Source organism: Ambystoma mexicanum, chromosome 9, assembly GCF_040938575.1.
Source record: "Ambystoma mexicanum isolate Mex_15411 chromosome 9, UKY_AmexF1_1, whole genome shotgun sequence".
NCBI lineage: Eukaryota > Metazoa > Chordata > Amphibia > Caudata > Ambystomatidae > Ambystoma > Ambystoma mexicanum.
The window spans coordinates 539,880,508-539,893,210 of NC_090931.1; the positions used below are offsets into that span (position 1 = coordinate 539,880,508).

At 49.4% G+C, this 12,703-nt stretch overlaps 1 protein-coding gene across 1 annotated transcript in view; it reads right to left on the bottom strand.

Annotated features, from left to right (window-relative positions):
* The window catches only part of MED13 (mediator complex subunit 13), a 1,760,496-nt gene that overhangs the window by 1,480,161 nt on the left and 267,632 nt on the right, over positions 1 to 12,703 (bottom strand). Inside the window, exon 6 of the mRNA XM_069615091.1 lies at positions 83 to 274. Coding sequence (XP_069471192.1) covers positions 83 to 274 — 192 coding nt within the window. The remainder of the gene's footprint in view (positions 1 to 82; positions 275 to 12,703) is intronic.

The following is a 12,703-nucleotide window of genomic DNA, read 5'->3' on the forward strand; positions in this document are numbered from 1 at the left end:
GCATGGTCAATTTTCATTAAATAGAATGAGAAAAATATTCAAATAAAGCATTGCAAAAACGAAGGTAAAACTTGTAATGTACCTGACACAACTTCCTCAGGAGAGGTTGGTGGAGTCAGAGTTACTGAAGACATTGCAGGATCCCGGTTGGAAGCAGGCACTTGGTGGGCACCCAAACAGGTAGTTGAGCAATGAGGCGACCCAGAGTTCAGCACAGGGATGTCTGTCTGAGGAACCAGAACAAAGCATGCTGGGTATACCATTCGCACACCAGCTAAAGGAAAAAAAATGTTAATTAGTAAAGCATATACCCAAAGCATTGAAACAATCTTTAGGGGAAAAGATCATTAGGGCATAAAAGTACTGAATAGCCATCTTTGGCTAGTTTTTCTGCTGTTGAGCGGAACCATGCTCTTTTGGTGTTTCCATTCAATTAGAGGCCTGAAAAACCATCTGATTCCAACATTGAACCAGTTAACTAAAAATAAAGAGTATGCTTTAATACACACTTCATAGCTACATTTAACATTTACTGGAAGCAAGCTTTTTCAACCAGAAAGGTTTTAGATGTACTGGACAGGCGCCAACATATGCTTCAACATATCGTGGAACAAACCAGGATTGACGTGCAAAGAAAAGTAGAGGCAAGTGGGACGATTGAGCAACAGTCACATATTAAAGTCGATGTATTTCACATGAACTAAAGCATTCCCCCATTCTAAATTTCACAGTTCAAGTGGCAGGATCCTGACACCTAATAGTTTGTATATCAAACCAAGTGCAATCTTTGGCTAAGGCACAATGGGAGAAATATGCAGGAGGGGGATTAAGACAATGGGGAAGATTTGCAATTACACAGGTATATGGAACACATTACTCACCGTAATTGTTTTCCTGATGCTTGTATCTGCTTCAATTCACATGCTCTGCATAGTCCGACATCTATTGGTAGTCGCAGAGTATTTGTTTTGGAAACTCGAAAAATGATGTTGATTGGGAGTGTTAGTAATACTATCCCTAGTTCAACGTCTACTGTACCCATGGTCCTTCACGCATCAAGGTCCCTCTGACATGAGGTTGCATGAAGTGTAGCTTGAGTAGAGATGTGGTAAAGCAGAAACCATAGCATCTATGCGCCATCGAATCCAGCGTGCATGTATGTGAATCTAAGCAGATAAAAGCATCAAAAGAACAAGTTACTTTCTTACCTGATAACGTTCTTTCGATGGGATGGTCCGACGACGTATTCCATATCTATGACAGGTAATGTCCACAGCTGTGCTGCTTCAGAAAATAGTCTGCGTCCTGCGTCGATGACGTTGATGCACCGTACCCAAGGACCTCCTCCGACAGCCGACGTCACCCGATGTGATAAGTAGGACGCACAACGCCCGCAGCCTCAGTTGTAGTTTTTTCCCCCAGAACGTGTGCCACCAGTTTTCTGTCAGATACACAAAGCCTTGCGGAACGCAAGCTGCAATCGCAAAAGAAATTCTGCAGCAGGGAAGGTAGGGAGGGAGTGATATGGAATATTTTGTCGGACCATCCCATCGAAAGAACGTTACCAGGTAAGAAAGTAACCTGTTCGAGGGGATTGGGTCTTCCGACGTATTCCATATCTATGACAGACTCCCAATGCAGTACCAAGCAAGGAGGTGGGAAAAGAATTTAGAACACAAATTTGGCATGCCAATCAAATTGCAGAATAAAGGACCAACTTGCCAAAGGCCAGATCCTGCCCTCGGATGGAATCGACGGAGTAGTCCTGTACAAAAGTATGTACTTAAGCCCAGGTGGCTGCATCACAGATGTGACGAATAGGAACACCCCTCTGCAGGGCAGTAGATGCAGCCACTCCCCTGGCAGAATGGGCCCACAAGCCAGCCAGACGGTCCTTACCCGCCAAGCGGTAACACTCGGGGATGCCAAAATAATCCAACGAGACTGTTTCGTCGCAGCTTTTCCCAAACGCTTTCCAGCGTAACCAATGAAGAGTTGATCGTCCACTCTGACCTGGGACATGCGCGAAATATAAAAGATGTGGAGGAGGATAGAACTCCGGAAGAACAAACTTCTGGCTCAAATGAAATTCCGAAACCACCTTCGGAAGAAAAGAAAGACAAACTCTAAGGACAACCCTGTCCTTATGAAACAGTGAAGGGTGGCTTAACTGAAAGTGCCTGTAACTCACTCTGCGAGCGGAAGTAACCGCAACCAAAAACAGTTTTCAGAGTTAACAGTCTCAAAGGGCAAGAATGCAAAGGCTCAAACGGAGCACCCATAAGAAACTTAACAAGGTTCAAATCCCAACCGGGCACCAGAAAAGTTGGAGGCAACACATTAGTGAGCCCTTTCAAAAACTGAGAAATTAAAGGAATCTTAAAATAGGAACATACTTCAGACGAACGCTTAAATATGGACAGCGCCGCCAGGTAACCATTAATGGTCCCCACTTGCAAGCCCCTGTGGGCCAAGGAAAGCAAAAAAGACAGAACCATGGGAATGTCACATTCAAAAGAATCCACATTTTTTACTCTGCACCAGTCGCAGAACTTTCTCCAACGGCAACGGTACAGAGACTTTGTTGCCGGCTGTCTGGCCGAGAGCAACACCTCCATCATGTCTTCAGGGAGGTCCCAATCCTTATACCTCAACCTTTCAGAAGCCAAGCGTGAAGGTTGAGGGATCTGACCTCTGGATGGAGAACCTGACCCCCCTCCCGTGAGAGCAGATCGTCTCGGTAGGGAAGATGGACAAGTCGAGAAAGTCCGGGTTCCACGTCCTCCGGGCCCACGTGGGAGCAATGAGGATCATCCGGGAACCGAGCCTCCATAACCTCCGCAGTACTTGTGGGATGATGGGGACTGGAGGAAACGCGTACAGCAGTGGGAATGACCACTCCACCACAAACGCGTCTCCTAAGGCTCCTTTTGGAGGAAATTCCTGCGAGCAGAACCTTTCGAACTTCCGGTTGACACTGGAGGCGAAGAGATTCACTTGAGGGGTCCCCCAAAGGGCGAAGATCTCCAGGAGAATCTTCTGAGCCAGCTCCCACTCGTGAGAGATTGTGCTCTGCCTGCTCAGAGCGTCCGCCGTCTCGTCGTCTCCGGCCAGATGAACAGCCGAGATCGAAACTTCTACTGGATGGCCCAGAACTCGAGCTACATCGCCTCCCTGCACAGAGGAAGTGACCCTGCCCCCCCTTTTTGTTGAGGTAGTGCATGGCCACTGTGTTGTCCGTTAGAATCAGGACTCTTTCCTCGCACAGTCGGCAGAAAAGCCTTCAGGGCAAGCCTGACGGCCCTCAGCTCCAACATATTGATATGGAGTCTGGACTCCAACGGAGACCAACGACCGCCGACTGTCAACTCGTTCCTGTGACGGATCGGGATGCGTCCGTCACGATCGTCACCTCCGGCCAGGGCAGCCAAAATGGGGACCCCCTTCATCAGATTGCCTTCGACGGCCCACCACAGAAGGTCCTGGACGACCGAGGGCGGCACCTGAACAGGGTCCGACAGCCTGCCTGAGGACTGAGACCACTGGAGCTTGAGTGCCCACTGCAAAGATCTCATCCGCAGACAAGCCTCTGGCACCAGAAGAATGCAGGATGCCATGAGGCCGAGCAGTCTCAAGAACTCGGACGCTGGGAGATTCTGGACAAGTTGAAACTTGTGCACCATCTGCTGAATGTGAAGAGCCCTCACCTGGGGAGGAAAACACTGCCCCAGGGATGTGTCGAGCACTGCTCCGATGTACTGGAGCCGTTGTGTTTGCGTCAAATGGGACTTCTTTAAATTGAGGGAGAAGCCCAGCTTGTGAAAGGAGTTGTAGGTGATGGACAGATGATCCAGGACTTGCTCGGGAGAGCTCCCCCTGATCAACCAATCGTCCAGGTAGGGGTAGACGCGAATTCCCCTTTCCTGAGATGCGCTGCCACCACCACCATGAGCTTGGTGGAAACCCTCGGGGTGGAGGTCAATCCGAACGGCAGGAACCGAAACTGAAAGTGAGTCGCCAACCGCGAACCTCAGGTACTTCTTGTGCTTGGGATGGATCGGCACATGAAAGTAAGCGTCCTTGAGGCCGAGAGACACCAACCAGTCCTGAAGTTGAAGGGCCTGGAGGACGAGAGTAACCATCTTGAACTTGTCCTTCCTGAGGAGTTTGTTCAAACCGCGCAAGTCCATGATGGGTCTCAATCCCCCGCCTTTCTTCGAAATTAAAAAATAAAGGGAATACCATCCCTTGTTCCTCTCCGCTACAGGCACCAGTTCTATGGCACCTTTCTCCAGCAGGGCTTGAATTTCCTGTGCAAGGAGCGGCTCCAGACTCTTCAAAGAGAGGTTCCCAGGTGGATTGTCGTGAGGCCACTGCCAAAAGGGAAGACAGTAGCCGTGGGTTATGATCTCCAGAACCCACACATCTGAAGTAATGGCTCGCCACTCTACAAGATGCTGCGCCAGCCTTCACCAACCGGCGAACCATGGGACCTGGCCTCATGACTGAGTGGTAGCGGCTGCGGCGTTGCCTGTGGGCAACAAGGCAACTGCCCGAGCGGCCTTGGCAACTAGAGTACCCTTGTTTCCACCTGTGGCACTCTTACAATGGCCTCTGACTGCTAGCTCCTCTCGCTTTACTGAAGGACGAGTAATAGCGAAAGGAACCTCCCCTCCATTGCTGTCCCCTAGGACGAAAAGGCGGAGGTTGTCGAACTGCAGCGCCCAACGACGACAACTTTGCTGCAGCTTTGGAGGTCTGCCACCTCTCAAGGCTCTAGTCAGCCTTGCTGCCGAAAAGATGTTCACAGTCAAAGGGCATGTTGAGGAGCCGAGACTGCACATCAGGAGCGAAACCAGACTTCCGCAACCACGCAAACCTGCATATTACGGTGCTCGCCGCCATGGACCGGCTGACAATCTGCCATGTCCAAACCCGACTGAACGGCCTCACACATGGCATCCTTGCCTTCCTGAACCATAGCAAGGAAACCATCCCGTTCGTCCCCTTCAGGAATATGTTCAGCCGCTAACGCAACACAGTTCCACAGAGGGTGTGTGAAACGTGACAAGGCACATATGGAGTTGGCCGCCTGAAGCGCCATACCCCCTGAAGAAAACACTTTCTTCGCCCAGCCGTCAAAACGTTTGTCGTCCCCATCCGGAGGGATGGTAGGATACGACGCCTTCTTTACCAGGGCCGTAGCCGCCTGCACCACCAAACTCTCCGGAGTGGGGTGCCTGGACATGTAGCAGGGGTCGCTACTGGCTGGACGGTATTTTTGCGACAAAGACTTGCCCACTGCCGGGAGACTCTCCGGAGCAGTCCAAGCCGCCGCCACCCTTCTCTGCAGAACCATATGAAACGGCAATACAGGGTCAGTGGGGGGGTGGGGGGGGACCAAGATCAAGGATGTTCGTGAGATCATCCTGAACGAACTCCCTGGGGGAGCTGACCAACCCAAGTACTCGGTGACCTGAAACATAAGGCGCCAATATGAAGAATCGGCGCGAGTGCCAGGCTCCGGCCTACAAAACTCCACCTCCGGAGAGAGGTCCAGTCCACTGGCATCATGCAGTGACTGCCTCAGGTCATCAAACTGGCTATGGCACGACAAACTCATCCGGTACCGTAACCGGAACCAAGCCTTCATCAGAGCCTTCATCACCCTCTGAAATGTACTCCAGGCGGCGAGAGACACATCTGGGGACCAAAGCTGTGTCTCGCCAGAGCCTTTCTAGGGGCTAACCCAGTGTCATGGGGCCCCTCCGACACCACCGCCTCGAAAGGCGTTGAGGGCGCCGATCGAGTCGACAAACGGCGTCGAGCGAATCGGTGTCGACGTCAGCTGCAGCGCCGCCAGCATCGACCGCGTCGACACAGGCCTCGAAGCTGCAGCTCCGAGCGGGTCTCTCGACGACCTAGGCGCTGACAACCCCCTCGGAAGCAGAGCCTCGAGAGAAATAGTCGACCTCGGCACCACAGGTGTCGACGTCTTCTTCGAAGACGGCACAGGATCACAAGGTCTCGAGCGCGTCGAGAACCGGGACCTGGAACTGGCATGGCGAGACCGGCTACCCTTGTCCGAGCAGGAACTCTCCCGCGAGCCGTGCAGACCACCCGAGCCCAAAGGCGTACGAGCGGAGTCTCTCAACCAGTGCCGACCGACCCCACTCGGAGGCGCGGACGGACCGGTGCCCTGGGATTCAAGAATCGCTAGCATCTGCTTCCCGAAGGAAGCCCATTCCTCCGGTGTCGCTTGCATGGTGGGATAAGCGACCCGCCGACGGACGAGTCCTCGGAAGAGGACGGGGAAGGCGACCGATGCCGGCGCTTCCGGGAATGCCTCGAAGAGACGGAGTGGCGAGACCGACTCCTGGAAGGAGACCCACTGGACTTCCGACGATGATGCGGAGAGTCGCCTCTCAAGTCATCCGTCGAAAGCCCCGCAGACATCGACTTCCGGGGCTTCGACACCGGACAGCTTCTTCTTGCGTTCCCGCTAGGCCTTTGCCGTGAGCAACTGGCAGTCGACACAGTCGTCTGTATCGTGGGCCTCCCCGAGGCACTAGAGACGGGCGTCGTACGAGTCCGTGACCGACATCTTCGGCCCACAGTCCCTGTATTTCTTGAAGCCCGGACGCGGGGTTGAAGACGAAGTAGACATCGCCACGAACAGGTCTTCACAAAAATCCGAACAGGTTCAACGAACCGAGAAGAAAACAGTAAACTCCAAAGAGTCGAGGCATACCGAGATTCACGAAGCAAACACGTTCTCGGAAGAAAAATGGAACTGAGGCTATGGGCGTCGTGCGTCCTACTTATCACATCGGATAACGTCGGCCGTCGGAGGAAGTCCTCGGGGACGGCGCATCGACGCAGATGTCGAAGATTTTTCGAAGCAGCACAGCTGTGGACATTACCTGTCATAGATATGGAATACGTCGGAGGACCCAATCCCCTCGAAGTACTATTACTGTGAGTAATGTATCCTTTGAGACTTGCGGATCTGCTTTAGAGCGACTATCAATGCAATAATACTGAGTGAAGATATGAATGGAACTCCATGTTGCTGTTTTGCAAATGAGTCTAGGGGGACGTTTACAATGAATGTTAAGTTAATGTTAAAGGACATTTGTAACGTGCACCATCACCACCGGAGTGGTCCCCTAGCGGCTCTGAAAGGGGCTTGGGGGGATGAGTTAGTGGGAGGAAGCTGGAAAAGTGCAAGAGCGCAGTGATGTGCTGTTGGCAGCCTCAGCCCGGTAGGTCTGTTGGCTGGGCCTGGGGTGTATGTGGCCTGTAGTCGTCGTGTGCTGTTGTGCAAGACTATGTGGGTTTTTGTTTTGTTGTTGCAATGTAGTGAAGTTTGTGCGGTTTGTTGTGCTGTAGGTCTGTGGTTGTGTTTGGTTTGGAGTTGGAGGGGTGTATGCAGAAGGGGAAATTGTTAGTGGAACCGGTTAGTTGGCCTCTCTATCCTTAATTGAGGCGCTGGGCTTTTGTAGTCTCCCCAGGTGATGTGTTGGGGGCAACCCTGCACCTCTGTCCTGATCTGGGCCCATTCGGCATTCAAGGTCCCTTTCACAACAGACCCTAACCTCCACCAGCCTCCCTCACAACCCCACCTGTCCTCCCTTCTCACTCATAAGGCCAGTGGACCAGCCCATGTCCACAACTCAACTTATGTGGTGAATGCCGATATCCCGATAATTCCACAACACTGCGGTACCTAGTAGCACCTAAAGGGCGAGCGAGGCTGTTCAGTGGGATTGGCAGGGGTTGTCGACTCTGCTTCTATTGGTGTTGCCCGCGTTCCTCTCTACCTGGCGTCACCTGTCCAGGTGCCGTGGGGGCTTTCCCCGTCGGTACTGGGGCTGTCAGTGTCCTCCAGTTTTGTTATTTTGTTTTGGTTTTCAGTTAGAGTCTGCGGTGTTGAAGAGCCAGGTTTTTAGTAATTTCCTGAATTTTAGGTGATCTTTGATGCTTCTTATTCCTTTTGGGCTGTTCAAGGTTTTTGTGGCCAAGTAGTAGAACGAGGTGCGGCCAAGTAGTAGAACGAGGTGCGGCCAAGTTTTTTCTTAAGGTATGGTTTTAGTTCCAGACGGATTTCATCGCTTGACCTGGAGTCGTCTTGTTGGCTTGTAGATGGTTATTGTCTTTTGTAGGAATTCTGCTCTTTGTCCACTGATTGCCCTGTGCGTTATGCACATTGTTTTGAAGGTGATGCAATGTTTTACTGGGGGCCAGTGTATTGCTTTTAGGGCAGGAGTGATGTGGTCTCTTCTAGATAGTTCGAGGAGTAGTGGCTGCTGTGTTTTGGATCCGTTGTAGTTTCTTCAGGAGGTATTCCGAGGTAGAGGCTGTTTGCATAGTCGATTTTTGACATGAGGGCGACAATAGTGTGTTTTGTGAGTGAAGGAGAGGAAAGGTAGGATTCTTCTTGCGTGTGTAGGAGGAAAAAACATTTGACTGTTGCATTTATTTGTGGTTCTAAGGTTAGGGTGTTGTCTATCAGGACTCCCAGATTTTTTACTACCTTAGATGTTGAAGGTGTGGTTCCCATCCCCGTTGGCCACGGGATGGCCGTTTCGCTCTCTTGGTCTTTGGATATGATCATGATTTCTGTCTTCCTGGGTTGATTTTCAGGTAGTTGGCATTCATCCAGTCGAAGACTTCTTTTAGACAGTCTATTAAGTTTGAATTATCTTGGTTGTCTTTGATTTTGTAGATTTGAGTATCATCTGCATATTTGTAGCATGTAATGTATTTTTTTGAAGATTTTGATAACTGGAGTCTGGTAGATGTTGAAGTACAGCGGTATAGTGAGGATCCTTGTGGTACCACAGTCAACTCGTGGGGTGAATTTGAAGGGTTTGATCCATACAGTTTCTGTTCTGTCTGCTAGGAATGATTTAGTCCAGAGTAGCGCGGTGTCTGATATGCCAATGTTTTCTAGTCTTTTGGTTAGGGTTAATGTTAAAAGGACATTTGTACCGCGCACTATCACCACCGGAGCGGTCCCCTGGCGCTCTTGCGGCTCTGAAAGAGGGAGGGAGATATGGGTTAGTGGGTGGAGGCTGGAAAAGTGCAACATTGCAGTGATGTGCTGTTGGCAGCCTCAGCCCGGTGGTTCCGTCGGCTGGGCCAGGGGTGTATGCGGCCGGTAGTCGCCTTGTGCTGATGTGCGAGTATGTGTTTTTTGTTTTGTTGTTGCAGTGTAGTGAAGTTCATGCGGTTTGTTGTGCTGGAAGTTTGTGGTTGTGTTTGGTTTGGAGTTTGAGGTGTATGCAGAGAAGGAAATTGTTAGTGGTATTGGTTAGTTGGTATCTCTATTCTGGTTTGATCGGTTGGGCTCGTGTAATCTTACACAACGGGGTGCTTGCACATCCTGTGCCTCAGGAGGTACGTGCCAGTTTTTGCATTCGAGGCCGTTTGAGCATTTAGCTGTCCCCTCCGTCCGCTCCCTTAATAACTTTGCATGCTCCTCACCCCCACCCACATGACTAGCGCACCTGCTAGTGTCCATATTTCCGATTGTGTGGTGATTGATGGCATCTCGTCCGTTCCACAACCTCGTGGTACCTAGTTGTGGCTGTACGGGCGGTGGGGGATTGTAAGGGTTGGCTGGAGTTGTTGCCTCCATCTCCCTGGGTCTCAGGTGGACCCCTGTGTCGAGCGTCAGCCCTACTGGTGCTCAGAGTACTTCTGTCGGTTCTAGGGCTCGTCAATGTCCATTCCTGTTGAGTAATTTGTCTTATTGTTGTTTCGGTTTTAGTCTTTGGTGTTGAAGAGCCAGGTTTTTAGTAATTTTCTGAATTTAAGGTGATCTTTGGTGTTCCTTATTACTTTTGGGATGTTGTTCCAGGTTTTCGCGGCTAAGTGGTAGAAAGCGGTGCCTCCGAGTTTCTTCTTGATGTAAGGTTTTTGTTCGTTTAATTTCGCCGGTTGACCTGAGCGGTCTCGTTGGCTTGTAGATTGTTATTTTCTTTTGTAGGAATTCTGCTCCTTGTCCGCAGATTGCCCTGTGCGTTATGCACATTGTTTTGAAGATGATAGTATTTTGCTGGGAGACAGTGTAGTGTTTTTAGGGCCGGGTGATGTGGTGTCTTCTGGATAGTTTGAGGAGTAGTCTGGCTGCTGTGTTTTGGATCCGCTGTAGCTTATTCAGTAGGTATTCCGGTATACCGAGGTAGAGGCTGTTTGCATAGTCGATACTTGACATGAGGCCGACGATAGGGAGTGTTGTGTGTGAAGGAGAGGAAAGGTAGTATTTTTCTTGCCGTGCGGAGGAGGAAGAAGCATTTGACTGTTGCGTTTATTTGCGGTTCTAAGGTTAGGGTGTTGTCCATCAGGACTCCCAGATTTTTTTACTACTTTAGATGGTGATGGTGCAGATCGCATTTCCGTTGGCCACGGGATGGCGGTTTCCTGCTCTTGGTCTTTGGATAGGATCATGATTTCTGTTTTTCCTGGTTTGATTTTCAGGTTGTTGGCATTCATCCAGTTGAAGACTTCTTTTAGACAGTCGGTTAAGTTTGAATGATCGGCTTGGGTGTCTTCGATCTTGTAGAGGATTTGAGTGTCGTCTGCGTAGTTGTAGCATTTGAAGTTGTGTTTCTTGAAGATTCTGATTACTGGGGTTTGGTTGAAGTACAGTGGTGATAGTGAGGATCCTTGTGGTACTCCACAGTCGTTGACTCGTGGGGTGGATTTGAAGGGTTTGGCTAACTGTCTAAGGCTGCTGAGAGGTCGAATAGAATCAGGGCTAAGGTTGTGTTTGAGTTTGCGTTAGTTTTTAGGTCGTCCCAGATGGATAGTAGTGCTGTTACCATTCCTCTTGCAGGTCTGAAACCGACTTATGCTTGGTCTAGCAGGTGGTTTTTTTCTATGTAGGTTTCCAGGAATTTTGCCGAGTAGGGAATGTTTGACATCGGCCTGTAGTTGGAGGTCTTCTACGTCGCCACTTGTGTTTTTCAGAAGTGGTTTGATGTATGCCGATTTGAAGGTCCTAGGTACAGTTCCTGTTAGTGATAGATTTAGAAGGTTTCGGTAATAGTCTGCTGCCGTTCCTTGTGCAAGGATTGATTTGTAGATGTCCAGGGGACAGGTATCCATGGGTGATCCAGCTTTCTTGCTGTGTTTTAGCATCATTGTGAATGCCTCTGCTGATATTTCAGGATAGTTTTTGAGTTTGTGCTGTGGTTCTGTGTTCTTTTCGTTTGGTTGTATGTTGTGGTTGGTCGGTCTGTTTTATATGATTTGTGTGAGGTCATTGTTTTTTTTTCTTGACGTGGTCTGCCAGGTCGTTGCAGTTTCTCTGAGGGTGTTGTCGCAGCCTGGTGGGTTTCTCATCCCTTTAATGATGCTAAACATTTTTTGTGTGTTGGTTGCATTTGTGATTCTGTCATCATAATGCCTTCTCTTCACCTTTTGAATTTCCTTCTTGTATGCACGGATTTGTTTCTGGAATAGTGTTTTTTGTTGGGGTTGTATTCTTTCCTCCATTCCAGTTCCATCTTTTCGGTTTCCTTTTTCATGGTGCTTAACAGGGGGCTGAACCATTTTGCTATTACTTTTTTTCTTCGATGGGGTGAATGGTTTTTCTGGGGCGATCTGGTCAATTGGGTCTGCAATCCATTTGTGTAGTAGCTCCGCTTTCCCCGTCTATCTAGGTCAGCTAGCTCTAGTTCTGTGGTTGAGGGCTTGGTTAACTCCAGTTTGAATAGGTTGCTTTCTTTGACATGTTTCCAGTTTCTTTTTGTGGTGGTTGCGAGTTTAGGAGGTTGGATGCACAGTTGAGTAGGCAGAGTGATCATGAATGGGATGATAGTCACTCCACAGTATTTGTATTGGTGGTGCTATGGTGATGAGTTTTTCCTTGGCGACGATTGCGTCGAGGGTGTGTCCTGCCATGTGTGTTGCCCCTTTCACTAGTGGTCGTAGTTTCATGGTAGTTAGTTGCTCAATCAGTGAGTTTTGGGAGTTGGCGTGACTCTTCAAACCAGATGTTGAAATCCCCCAGGATGATCAGGTGTTCGTGGTTGATGGCTATGTTGACGATGGCTTCTATAAAGAAGTCGACGAAGGTTGCGTCATATGTCAGTGGTCTGTACACCAGGATGAATGTGATGTTGGTTTTTTGGCTTGCTGTTTGGTGTATTACCATGGTTTTGCAGTTGATGTGGAGCGGTTTTTGTCTGTTTTTATTTTCAGGTGTCCTTTGAATGCTATTACGATGCTGCCTCCTTTTTTGTTTTTCCTGTTTATTTGAAGGCATTTGAAATTGGTTGGAAGGCAGCTATGGAGTGTGATTTTGTAGTGGTCGTCCAGCCATGTTTCTTTGATGAACAGAATGTCGATGCTGTCATTGAGTAGGTCGAAGATCTCAGTTGAGTGTTTTGATCTTGCGTTTATTAGATTGCAGTGAAGTTTGGAGGTTTACATTTTTTTTGTTGAGGTAGTCATTTGATTGATGTTGAGGTTTCCTTCCTGGCCAATTTCTTGTTGAGATGTAGTTATCGGGTTGTCAGCGTCTTCGAATAGTTCTTATAGGTTCTTCGAATAGTTCTTATAGGTTCTGTCTTGGGTTTTTGTTTTCATCTGGTTCGTCTTCCAGGAGTTGTCGATTGGAAGTACCTCTTGGTTTGGTGATGTAAGATGTTATCACGTCGGTTGTCTTATTTCTAGTTTTGTTCATCCTTCT